We start from the raw sequence: 13,606 nt of genomic DNA, 5'->3' as shown, positions 1-13,606 counted from the left end.
ACTTGTCTGATAAATGTCAGAGACCTGGGATGAGGAAACTTCCAGAATGTCCAGATGAAAATGTAGGGCGTCTAGTTTCATAAACCATGGTTTAATTGTTATGTTCTGAGAGCTCTGGGATATTAACAGTGGCAATGTGGGGATGTTGCCATCACAAAGTAGAGGCATCTTACGAAGTTGCAGCACCACAGTACTTTTTAATCAGCAACATAAATTTGGCTTTAATGTCCATGTTGCTGCTTGCCAGAAGATCAGCTACTTTTAGTTTTTCTGAAAGGAGTACATTAAAGATCAGCAGAAATAATTAACTGCTAAGGTAGTATTACTTTAAAGGTTGATGTAATTGGGTAATATAACACTGTGGAGTTAGCACCTGCATAATCCGTCTTCCTATTTTGATGTAATCTGAAAGTTTATTTAAATAAAACCCCTCTGAATCCTTAAGTCAAAACATAACTGAAAGATATCAAAGTATGTCAAAATATTGAAGAGGTTTTCATGTGTTACAGTTCCTTACAGCTGAATAGTTTAGGTGTGGGATTTTTGACTTGAGTATTCTTTTCATTCCTGTGTAGTTATTCTTCAAAGAGTTGTAATTTTTATTTGACTTAATTAAACAGTGTTAGATTTTATGGGGTTTAACTTTTGTTGTCATGGCTGTCTCCTTTCTTCTACCAATGCATGCAGTCAACAACAGATATCTCAAACATCTGTAAAAAGTGTTTTTCAACTTATTTTTAAAAGTCAGACTCTCCCTATCAGGTTTCCTTGTTTGAAGTTAAAAACATGGAAAAGGCTTATTTCTGTTCAGCAGAAGTTTTCAAGTTGATAGATGTTTGTAATTGTCTTCCTGTGTTATGTATGCAGACCAAATCATAAACACAGTTTGTTTTTGCATTGAAGAAACAGTTTGTTAATTTGTACTTCTGGTATGCAATAAAATTACATTCATTGTATCTTGAAAAGTTGAAAAACAGTTGCATTAAATAGTTGCAAAAGGGTGAGGCTGAACAGCATACTGGGGTCTGAGAATCATGAGAGGTTGTAGCCTGGGAAGCTGCTTTTGTTATCCAGGTGTGGCTTTACAGGAAGGAGAGAAATTCTACCCCTTCCCATTAAAATCATCTCACCTTACTCTGTGGCCTGTTCAACACTATTCAGTTCTCAGTGTTGTAATCACTTCTCCAGATTTTGGGCAGTAGATAAGATGGCAGCACTGTTAGAGGAGAGGAAATCCTGTGTGCCAGGGGAAATGCTGAGGTTCTGCTGAAGCCATTGTCTGCTGGTGCCTGCCTCCCCACCCATGACCTGATGTACAGGAGGAGAGGCAGCATCTATCCTTGTGTGACAGTCATCTTTGTGGTTTTTTAGGTGAAGATGGGGTCAGGTGGCATGAAAGGAAGTACTTTTCCATGTAGCAAATGGATAAATTGTGGAACTGCTAGGAGATATTGTGGAAGCCAGAAGTATAAATGTTGGGTTTTTTTGTTGTTTTTTTTTTAATCAGTCTACTTAAAGAAAAGACCACTGATGGTAACTAAACACAAATACATAGGTGCACCCCCTGCCACTGGATACATTCCTTATGGTTTTTAATGCCCTATTTTCTGTAAATGTAGTCTAATGCAAATAGACTGTCACAAGATGAACAGATGTTTGGTGAACTAGAACTGAGAGATAAATATGGGTGGAATGGAGTTATGAAACCCGACTGTTGAAATTGCCAGTGATGTTTTTGGTACAGTTTTTTGCGAGAGGTCATTTAGTGCTCTTGTCTGTATAGACAATACCTATTTCTCTGTGACTGGTTCATACTGCAAGGGTCTACTGGTATGTGAAAACAAAAATACAGAACTCCTTGAGCTTTCTAAGAAAATCAGAGCCAGCCCTTAGTAAGTGTTCTGATGCAGGACATGGAGGAAGTAAGACACCACCAGTGAGAGTACTTGAATTAAAGCTACTTATGTCATCTGCTAATACTTTTTGCGAATTTCCTAGTTGTATAGCCAGGAGTGGCAACCAGTTTACGATTGTCCCTTTCTTCAGGGAACTGAATAAAGTTATTTATGGTTGATCAGTATTTCTTCAAGTAGAAAGAAGGCAAGTGGATTTTTTTTTTTAGATACAAGCACAAATGATTTACATTTAAATATAAAACTTATTATTTTGTACCTTGATGGATAAATCAGCTGGGATGCCATATTTTCTGTCATTTTCTACAGTCTCATGTAGGTGAAACTGTTTCATATACTTCTTGCAGGTGTGCAGTGTTTTTTTCTAAGTTGTCACTTTCATGTTTAGGTTTTTCAGCTTCTTCTCACAGTATTTCATAGAAATGTGTCAATGTTTTCCTACTAAAGAAAAGCATACACAGCACTGAGATTTAAGAGTGTTTTCCTGTCTTTCATAGTGTTACTCCTTAGAAGCCGGGAAAATTAGTCTTGCCACACCTAGTTCTACTACTGTGTCTAGATTCTTTTCACTAGCTTAACTAGCTTTGACCAGTTTTAAATAGATCCTTGCTGTTCTGCAGACTGCACTGTGTATGATTTCTGGAACTCATCCTCAGGGAGTAACATTAGCTGCAATTTGAAATTCCTTGGAAAAATGTCAGCAGGAAGATGTGTACCTGTAGAAAGAGAAGAATGTCCGAAAAAAGACTCTGCAGTTCAATATTTACACATGTGTAGTGAAACAGTTGTTGTAACAAAACTGTTGTTTTCATAAACTTATCTAAAACATCACTTTTTAACTAGGAAAGTCAGTTTCTAGGTTCTTATATTATTTGGCATTAGGTATGTACCATGTTTTTTCCTTTGTTTTGAGGGATGCCAGTGTCTCTCTTTGAATTCTTGCGTGTAAAGAACTTTTTTGATCTTTAAGTATGCTATTTCTGTCTATTTGTTTCTTCTGGATTGGTTACGAGACTTTACATTTTTATTTGAGCAAGTAAATTGAACTTCTGAAAGTATTTTACAGGCCTATGCAGATGTCAATTGGCAAGTAACAGTCCCAGTAATGTTTTCCTAGTAATCTTGGGCCCAATTATGCTGAGACACTCAGCTTTGTAGGAGCAAGGTCTGCCCCAGAAGAACTTTCCTTATTGTTCTGTCTTCTTTAATGTCTTTATACTTGGCCATTTTTCTGTAAGAAGCTAGATTTACCTCTGTCCTTCGCTTTCTAGTCAGCTTAACATACACCAGTCCTAACAACAGCACTTCTTTTGCAAGTTCAACATCAAGCCATGTAAACTTTAGTGGAAAAGATACTGGCAATCTTTTCTTTATGCCCTTGTTTTTGGAAAATACTCATCCTTTTGATCCACAGTTTCCAGAGTTTGGGTCCTCACTGTCATAAGGAGGAAACACTATATGAAATTCCATTATTTAATTTCCAACTCTTCTCAATAACCTAATGAGGAGGGAACTATTACTGTTTTCCTCAGAATTTCTCTCAGGTAAGGCAATCCCCAGCTTCATTTTTGATATTTTGGTTTTCTGTATTTTGAAGCAGTCTTCGTTATTTTTCTTGAGGTTATGTGGGGCAGTGAAGGCAGGATTTTTTCCGGCACTAGGTTGCTCCTGCTTTGACATGTTAACTATGTTGTAAAAACCTTTGAAAGATATCCCATTATATGTACTTGTACTTTGAAAATGGTTTTGACAGTCCCTCACAAAAGCTTTTTCAAGTGCCAGTTTGTAATGGGTTAAGAGGAAAGGGTTCCTGGTGGAATAGTGTGAGAATTCAAGTATAAACATGTGGCAAACCCTTGTTGGGAAGGGGAGTACTGATGATGCTGCTACTCTAGTTTGGCTCTGAGGTTTGCTCCATTCAGCATGGTCATAAGGAACTGGGAAAATAAAGTTCATTAGGAGGGAATAAAAGTGGGGTTTAAAACTTCTGAAATCTAAAAGTAGTGGATTTGTGGTAGTGAATGCTTGCGTTGTTATAAAATGGTAAGTGATAGTAAGTGTGGATAAAAGGAAAACTGGAGGAAGAAAACCCACAACCTCTACAATGCTGGACATCGGATCGGTTAATGTTCAAAGAAATCTTTTTTGTATCTGAATGAGATATACTGCTGTAAGTCCTTAATAAATTCATTAGGAGAGGTAGTTGTCATTTACTGAAGGGTTAAGAGTTACCTGAGGAATGGTAGTTGTGCATCTGCAATGCTGAGTGCCGTGTGCCAGTGTAACCAAGCAAAAGGGGTATAAAATCAAGTTACACAGGCTAGCAGTAGTCACGTGGATTGGTTGAAGCTGGAACTGAAAAAGATTTCCAGTGTCTCTAAGGAGAAATGTTTGTAAGTGGCAGATATGCTACAGTTCATATACGTGGGTGATTCTGCTTGGTTTCAAAGAACTACATAGAAATGGTTGATAAAATATCATGAAGAGCCAGTATATATTAGGTGCTTATCACTTTCTTCTCATCATTTTCTCCTGTTTATTGTATGAGATCGAATATCTGCTTGAAAACATGTTAAAATTCTGGTTTTGCAGAAAGTTGTTGAGCTTTTATTTTTCCTGAAACATTTTCACTGCAATCTTATTTCTTGCCAACAGAGTGAGAGAATGGTTGTTACATTCTTCTGTAAGTGGAAGATTCTAGTGTGCTTCTTTTGCATAAATGTATGCCTGTTTAAAATTATCATATATTCTTCATCATACAAGGTATATGATGCATTTATTTTTCTTGATCTATCATTTATCTTTGTAGAATTTTCCAGAAAAGGATCTTCTACACTGCCATTCTAAGGATGTGATTGAAGCTCATTTTATGGCTTGTATAAAAGAAGCAGATGCTTTAAAGCACAAAAGTCAAGTCATCAATGAAATGCAAAAAAAGGATCATAAGCAATTGTGGATGGGATTACAGAATGGTAAATACAACACATCAAGTATTAATCATATTCAGGTTGAACAAGCTAATAAATAATTTCTTGAAATCTCAGTTATTGCATGAGATATAAAATGCCATTGTTCTGCAGAATTTTTGTCTGGTGTCATGGAAAGCATTGATGGTTTTGGTGGTTTTTAGTTTTTTAAATTAAAATAATCATTTTGGTGATAATTCAAATGTGCCTGGAGTTATTAAAGGAATTAGATTGGGTCATGACTGTTCTAACAAACCAAAACTGCAGCAAATCAAAATAGATAAATATTGTCTAGTGTAGTTTTGTGCAAAGGGTGGTCTTTATTTGAGAGACACCTGGGGTGTAAGTATTCAGTATTAGCTATCTTGGATCATACATAAGAGATTATCTCCTCTAGTTAAAGCTTATGGATTGTCACTGATAAACAATATAAGTAAACTTTAAAAAAAGTTCTCCAGTAGATTTAATAATTTTACTTTTCTCTCTGCCATTTTTTAAAATTGCTTTATGGCTTTCTCAAGGACTTGTGCAGAAATAAGTATTGACTTGGAAAAGTCAGCAAAATAATTCACAGCAAGATCTTTAATTAGTGTTCTTACTTTGCACAAATGGTATGAATCAATATTACAGTGCAAAATAAAACTTTTGTTTGTAGCGTCTTCTGTGTTAAGGTTTGTAGAGCCCGTAAGTTAAAAAGCTTTTGTAAGTATTTCAGAAACTGCTCTCTGGAATGGGTGATCGTGTCACTTTCATTGCATTTTTCTCATCTCCTGATGCTGTCATTTATATTATCCCTAGTAAATTTATTTTATGAAAGCATTTTACTATAAGCATGAAGATATTTGTTCTGTGTTGAGAGACAAAATTCTTCCCATATATGTATAAGAAAAATTAAGTGAAAAAGAAGAACCTTACAATGCAAGAAGACTTGAACCATGCTTTTGGTTTAGACTAGAAGGTTCCAAGTTAGTTTTGGTTTAATGTGTATATTTAGTCGGTGTGTGGCTTTTGGTTTTTTTCATTGTTGTTTAGTGGTACTGCCTTTCATATTAAAGGTACTCTAGTTATAATTTTGAAGATCAATGGTTATTAGAAACTCTGCTTTCTATTTTTTATTTAATTGGATAAGAGTTAGAATTTGCCATTTGAGTAGTGAGATCTTGAGGAAGCCCATGCATACCTCCAAAATGAAACAGTACAATTTAAAGTTCTTTCAAGCAGAAGTTACAGAATCTTGACACTCTCAATATATAAGGTAAGAGGACAGATAAACAGCATGGGTTTTTTTGTGCTCATCTTAGGCTTTATCTTTTAGTTGATTATTTGTCTAAGAATATCTTCACTTGTAGGCAAAGGAGAATTTTTCTGTTTTGCTCTATAATGTTAAGAACAGAGGTTGCCCAGCAAAGTTGATTTCAAGGTTTCACTGTACTTAATGAGAAATTGCACCTGTGGAATCTGACACCTGAATGAGAAGTTTGAGCAGTCTTTCAAATGCTAATTTTAATTTCTCAACTCTTCATAAAAGAGAAACAAGAAAAGCTTGTGAAACCAAGAAAACTCTTTTTAAGCATGTTCTATCTTTCAATATGTTTTTATAGGCTTTCGTTTGAGATGTAATAATTTTAAACCACTTTGTGAAACAGAATAAATGACCACAAAAAAGAAAAGAAAGTAGCATTTGTGATAACTGCTTTGTAAGTAAAGGTACATCTGCAGACTGTTTTTTCTGTGCAACTTCAAACAATTTTCTTCAGTTCTTAATTACAGGAAGTGTTATTTGTTTAATGAGTGATAGCATTACTTAGAAGACATGTCCTGAATTAACTTTTTTGAAAAAAAACAAAAACTATCCAGTTTTGTTTGGAGAAATATAACTATCAAGTAATTTGGTATAAATGTTTCTGCTGAACTACTTTGTTCAGCAGCTACTGAACAGGTAACACGTGAAACTTAGCAGTTGCTGTAAGTCACAGCAGAGAAGAGCTGTAGTAGTGAATTTGTGGGAAAATCTTATGCTGGTAACAGCTGGTGGTTATTCATATCAACCTTTACATCCCTCCTCCCACCATTTCTAGTTTTATGTTAATCTGATACCAAATCAGGAAAGAAAACATATTCTTCTCTTTTGTGCTGTGGTTTTTCTTGCTCTTCACAGATAATTTTTGATTCATAAACGAGATATTTCTGAGGTGGAACTCTTCTTTGGGACAGGTACACTTTTGACCAGCCATGGATGTCTGTCTGTGGTAGGGAAGTGATAGAAGCAGACTGTGCGGCTATACTGACCTTTGTTCCTTTACATGAATTGTTAAAATTCTTTGGTCAGAATTCATGGAAAATGTTACTACTGTTTTTGCTTTGATGGAGTTATGGCCATTTTTATCATGCATGAAAGGGATTTTCAAGTGGGTGGGTTTTTTTCTTCTTGCCTTTTGTGTGGAAAAATAAAGGCTTTCAACTTTGAAACCCTAAGACTCTATGGGCCTACTGATGAGTCAGGATCAAACCAATGAAATCCCAACTGTTTCCGGGGGGAGAGTTGTATTTTTTTGCATGGTTCAAAGAATTAATATCTATAACTTCAGTATATAATGGTTCTGATAAATGAGGGGATTTAGATTCGGCACATCTGCTTTTTATCAGTTGTGGACTAACAGAAGCAACTATACCCTGAAATTTTCACAGGCATCATTTATATCCAGTGAAGAATAGACTTGGTATTTCTGATACATGAGTGGGAGAAATAAACAGTAAGAACTCATAACTATTTTAAGGTTTCTTTTATATATTATAAAATATAATGAAGTCATTATTTTACTGAAAATATTATGGAAAAAGAATGTAATGCTCATTTTCATGCTGTAGGGCTTACCAGAAGTTAAGTGGCCATATTGCATTGTTCTTAGTAGAGGAGAAAAATCCTGCAAGCATTCAGAATATACAATATTTTATCTTTTAATGCATCTGATCTCTTTCTTGCCTTAGTGACAGAATCAGGGCTGTGTTGTCTTGCATTTATTTCCAAAATTTATCTAAACTGTTCTTGGGTTTTTTGAGAGCTAGAAGTTGTGTTTGTTCTCACTTACCACATTTCTGTTTAGAAATGTTCTAACTGCAAAAAAGGAAGTGTCCTACAGCCTTTCTTGTGCTGCATACACTTGACCCGCTCAGGTTTGATGGGCGTGTTTCTCCTCCTCATAGAGAACTGGTGGAAGCAATGCTGTCCTTTACCCCATGGTGAGCATGCTTTAGTAGCTGAACAAATCTTTGTGATCTCAACTCATCATTTGCTTAGAAAATCTTCTGGAGTTCATCAGGAGAATGAATAAAAAAGCTACTAGTTTTTAAATCACAAAGCTACCTTGTTTTCTTCTTCCCTGTATTGCTGCCAAAATGAGGAGTTCTTTCCATGTCCAATCTGTGGAGGCTTGGTTAACTGTGAAGAAAAATTAAATAACTCATTTGAACTTTGAAAATTAGTGTATTGGTTAAAAGTGTTTTTAAAAACCCACTGATTACCTTCCTGGGCTTTCTTAGTTAAAAATGTCCCAAAGTGCATCAAGCTGCTTTATAACTAGCATCAGTACCTGCTTATTCTGGAGTTAAGCTAGCAGGGCACACACCAAACATCAGTGTTGCTGATACCGTGGAACTGAGGGAATGTGATTTAGACCTATTCCCATAGCCCTGCACAAAGTCAGCCCAGTGCTGGTTTGGTGTTGAGCAGGGTCTGGCTTCAAGCAGGCTGGACCTGCAAAATGAATCAGCTGCCTCAGGACAGGCCTTCCTGGGGATGTTTTTGGGTTTTTTTTTTCCATAGCAGCAGGTTTTGTTTGGGGTTTAGTTAGTTGTGGTGGTTTTTCTGGTGATGGATTGTGACCTAGACCTCACTGTTAGTTCTGCGATGTTTATGGGATTGTTACCCTTCCTGCACAAATGACTGAGCCAATGCTCCACTCACATGGGTGAAGTATTGTGAGTCTCAACTGCCATCCCCCTGAAACTGCTTCTGGCTTTGTTTGTCCCCCTGAAACTGCTTCTGGCTTTGTTTGTCCTCTGCGCTGGCCTGGTGTCTACTTGAATAGCTGCCCTTTGCTGTGGCACAAAGGTGGGGAATCGTTGGCAGCCTGCATTTCCCCCTTGGCTTCTTCTGCTCTGCTCTCAAACAGGAGGTCTGTCTGTCTGAGGCCACTGAGAACCAGTGGGTCTCAAAGGAGGGCAAGAACTATATGAAGGCAGAGAAGGAAGGAAAGCAAAAGGTAACACAGCATTCACAATCCCCCTGAAGTCTCTGCCACGAGAGGAGGTTGCCTAGAGATGAGGTGGAGGTAGTGTTTCTGGCGTTTTCACCCTCTTGTGTTAGATGGCCATGTGTCTAATGAAAACCAGTACACTCTGAAGGAGCCAACTTCAAGGTCTCTTTTTGCTGCCTTCTGCTTTTTTTTCCTCCCCTCCCTCTCAAAATAAGTCATTTCCTGAAAAATCTGTATGGTCTAACTAAAATTTAGAGTAAACTGTTTCTAAAAAATAGACTTCACTCTTAAGAACTTTTTAAAAACTTCTTTTAGTTGTTGAGGGTTTCTTGTTTTGCAATTTGAAGTGCTTCTAAGTTACTTTCTCCTAGTAAGCACCTGAATTTATTAATATGCATTAATATAAAGGTTCCTTAACTTTTAAGAAAAGCTTTTTTTATGAAAAACATGGTACCGGGAAAGCAGAGTGGGTTGGAAAGTTACATGGTGTTATGCTGGTCTGTTTTCATATGTATAGAGAGAGCCTAATTAGAAATGAAGAAATCAAAATTCCAAGGCTATCCTAAGCATGGAACAGAGAGCTGGAGGATGGATAAAATTGTCAGGAGTCCTTTTCCCTTTGACATTCTCAGGAAAGTCTGTAACAAGCCCTGCTTCTAATTCCTATACAACCTGTGGGGTACGTGTTTCAAAAGTGGTTTTGCCTTTCTCCTGATCCTATCTCACAGCAGAAGTGAGTGCATGGGTGATTGGCCAGCACTGAACCCACCACACTCATCAGCACGTTGTTTGGGAAAATCTCAAAATTGGGGAAATCTTAAACTGGCGAACCAAAACCACTACAACTTGTCTGTCATCAGAGCTTTCCTTTTAGTTTAAGTGACAGGACTTCTGACATCACCTGCTTTTTTGCTACAGAGAAAGTTTAAATTTTGTAGGATGTACGCATTTTGTTATTTGAATAAAAGAAAGGAAGTAGTCCATCATGATGACTTTCTTTGCTTAAACCTTTTCCAGGTAAACTGGTGACCTAGAAATGAAGGGAGGTGGTGGTAAGGAAACAGTGTAAAGTACTTAAAGTGAAACTTCTGGTTTGTGAGTATGTTTAGTAAGTGAAAAGAATGTTGGTAAGATATGGCTCCCTTGTGTATACTATAAGAAAACAGGGGGGAAAATGCCTTTTTGGTCTGATAGATAACCTGAACAATGACATGCTGCTTTCTTGTACAGTCTTCAAAATGTCCTCTTACGTTGAATGTTGTTACTTTGCTATCTGTCACATGAAGAATATTTTCACATATTTCTGTGGCTTCTGCTACATTAAGTCAAAACTGTTCTAAGGTCCTGTCTCTCCTTTCTGATAGTGACTCATATATGAAGATAGTCTGAAAAGTTCAGTGAACTTGTGTTCTATTGTCAGTGGTGGATTTGTATTATATACCATGGTCTTTCAAATGCCCAGGTAAACCAGGTATTTAAAAGCAAGAATATTTTAACTATGGCAAGGTGTAAAATGGAAGAGAAAAATAAATATCTTAATGCCATACCAGTATTTCAAGCTGTGCTCTCAAAAAAGCAGTCACTAACTGTAGTAGTAGTCATTGAGAGTCAGATATGTACCAAAGTCTTTCTGAAGTCCTTGATAGTTGTAATTATTGATGTTTTTGTAAAACAAGAATATAAATTATGGATTTAGGTGAACTAAGCAATTTAGAGACAAGTCTTTATATAGCTGGGAAATTATAGTAATCAGCTGTAAATAATGTTTCTGAATAGCACAGAAATTAATTTTAAAATGTTCAAAATATTTATTTCATCAACAAAAACTCCTTCATGCTTGAGGCATACCACAGAAGAATTTAAGTTTTTATAAAATTGGTTAGAAATACCAGTGAGCAGAATTATGTATGTATGCAGAGTCTTAGTCTTCCTGGGAACAATGTGGAAGTAGTATTTATACTAAATTTTGAGAAGACTTCTTTTTGGCTGCAGCAGTTAAAAGCAATGCTTATTAAAATGAGTCAGTAGAAAATATGCCTGCTTTAACATTAAAGAAATACACTTTGTATCCTTGACTTTTCAGCTGCAGCTCTCTGTACCCTACAGTTTGATTATATGTATGTGACAGATTAACCCTTAGTGAGTTTGCCTGTGAGTGAAAGGAAGAGTTGGTGGGAGCAGTTGGTGGATTGACAGGCAGATCTGCCATTCAGAGGGGTTGTGATGGGCTGTAGCCTCCCAGAGCTGACACACAAGTCCTGCACCAGAGACTGGATAAAGCCCATGGTAGTCTAAGAGCTGACTGAGAAGCAGCGTTCTGGAAGTGAGTAATGGTGAACAAGAAACTGAGTTGAAAGCCTGTTGTGTGGTGTTGCCCAAATAAAGGTTGACCTGGGAGCTGCTCGAGCTGTTGTGCCCCCCACTTGGCTCAGCACTTGTAAAGCTGTACTGGGAGTGCTGTGTCCTCTCGGGACGCCGAGACAAAAGGAATGTGGCAAACAGAAAAGAATCCAGCAGAGTGCTGGTAAAATTCTTAGGGACTGTAGCATATGCTGTATTATAGAGTGGGGCAGCTGCCTTGTTTAGCCTGAAGATGAGGAGGAAGCTGAAGGTAGATTTAATACCAGCTTTACCTGAAAGGAAGGCTCGTAGAGCAGATGAAGTCAGACTGCTCTTGCTCTTGTCTCCACTGTGGGTGAGCTGGGCAATTACCAAACAAGAAACAGTTACTAGTTACAGCAGCAGGAAGTCTGATGGTACATGGAGAAGGGAGAGTGGGGTGTGCTGGGGAGTGAAAGTGGTTGAGTGGAAACCCACAGAGACAGTCAAACTTCACTGGGCAAGGTCTTGAGCAAACTCATTTAATTTCATGTCAGCAGCTCTTTTGGGGCAGGGTGAGGAGCTGTTATTCCGAAGCTTGACCTTCAAAGGCGCTTCCAAACTAAAGCTTTTCTGTCATTCTTGTACATCTTGTACGTCAGTCTTTGGTCTCTTAGTGCTCTCCCCAAGTAATCCATGGGTCATAGGTTTGTTAGACAATGGTGAACCACTGAGAATGGACAAGTTTTGTGTTTTTTAAGCTTTAGTATTGAACACAGTTGTGTGCAGGCTGCAAGTTGGTATTGCTTATATAGAGCTACAGATACGATTTAATTTCAAGCTTTCTGTTTAATTTATTCCAATAAATAGCTTTAAGGAGAAACCATGAATAGCCCTGACAAAATTGTGCACATGTGCTACCCTGAGGGCTACATCAGTTTGTTCACTTTGACTTTTTAAAAAGATGCTGAAATACAAGAGCCATGAATTAGCATTTCCTTTCTGAATTTCAAATCTTTCCCTTGTTTTTGTAGTAATTATTTGTTTTCTAAACCCTCTTAACAGCCTTCTTGAAATATGTCCAGTCCTAGAGTCTGATAATCTCTGATAGTTGCATCCCTATCAAATATAGAAAGAAAATAGTTCCTTGCTATTATGATATTTTTGTTGATAAGGTTAAAGGTTAGGGTGGAGTTTTTTAGTTCTTTTGCCTACTACACTGCAGTGGGAACTTCATTCTAACTGTCTATATGCTTTTACCAGGGCTTTTCATTGCACGGTATTTGTAGTTGTATTTTTCCATTCTGTGGTAATTGCCCAGATTGTTTGTTTATGCAGATTTAAAGCTATGCTGTAGTGAAGTGCACGTGTTGATGGCGAGCACTTGAGCAGAGCCCTTTACCCTCTCAGTGATCCATCCTGTTGTAGCCTCATGTGAGTGAAGGGGACGTGTCTAACTTCAAGATCCATGTGAAATTTCAAGTTGTTTGAAGTGTGACAGCACTTGAGTTTCAGAAAATGACTGTAAGAGGGTAGTATGAGTGAAACTAATTTTTCTGGTTGCCTGAAGACCATTTCAGGCTGAGACTCAAGGGCAAAAGGGAGCCCAGCCTTTTAGCCCTTAGCTGGGACTAATCCTTAGTTAACATTGCTCAGCAGTAAGAGATTCGGCAGTTGCTGTCTATTAACAACAAAGTATGATGGCATTACCAAGAACTTTTTAACATAAAAAAGTATAAATTTAGATTAATTTCAATGACTGCTAAAGGATCTCCAATCTGGTTTAATGGAGGAAACAACAATTCTCAGTGTTTCCCTGTGTCAGTAATTGTTTCAGCATTTTAATGGGTACTTCAAAGACATTAATAATTTTACTGATAGGTTTCTGAACCCTACATGCATAATGTGGCATATTGTATTTGTAAATTTATGCTTGAGTTTGCTTTGTTGCTTAAAGAATTTGTGTGCTGAGATTATTTTCATGGGTGACATGAATTCTTTGTAGTTTTGCCAACTCATAGATTCTGTGCATATCTGTAGTACTGAAGGCTGATGTCTGTCTTTTGGGCATTCAGTGACTGCATTTCTAAGCAGTAAGTAGTTATAAATATTAGCAACTTGGCTGATACATTTCTCAATTATTTGGTCATTA

General features: G+C 37.2%; 1 protein-coding gene across 5 annotated transcripts in view; it reads left to right on the top strand.

The window, feature by feature from the left end:
* The window catches only part of ATG5 (autophagy related 5), a 75,278-nt gene that overhangs the window by 14,333 nt on the left and 47,339 nt on the right, over positions 1-13,606 (top strand). For all 5 annotated transcript variants that reach the window (XM_038131258.1, XM_038131262.1, XM_038131263.1 and 2 more), the window contains one exon: positions 4,723-4,885. In XM_038131258.1, coding sequence (XP_037987186.1) covers positions 4,723-4,885 — 163 coding nt within the window. The remainder of the gene's footprint in view (positions 1-4,722; positions 4,886-13,606) is intronic.

This window comes from Motacilla alba, chromosome 3 (genome assembly GCF_015832195.1).
Source record: "Motacilla alba alba isolate MOTALB_02 chromosome 3, Motacilla_alba_V1.0_pri, whole genome shotgun sequence".
In the NCBI taxonomy this organism is placed as follows: domain Eukaryota; kingdom Metazoa; phylum Chordata; class Aves; order Passeriformes; family Motacillidae; genus Motacilla; species Motacilla alba.
Note: the sequence above shows the minus strand (reverse complement) of the source record. Positions and strands in the feature narration are given on the sequence as shown.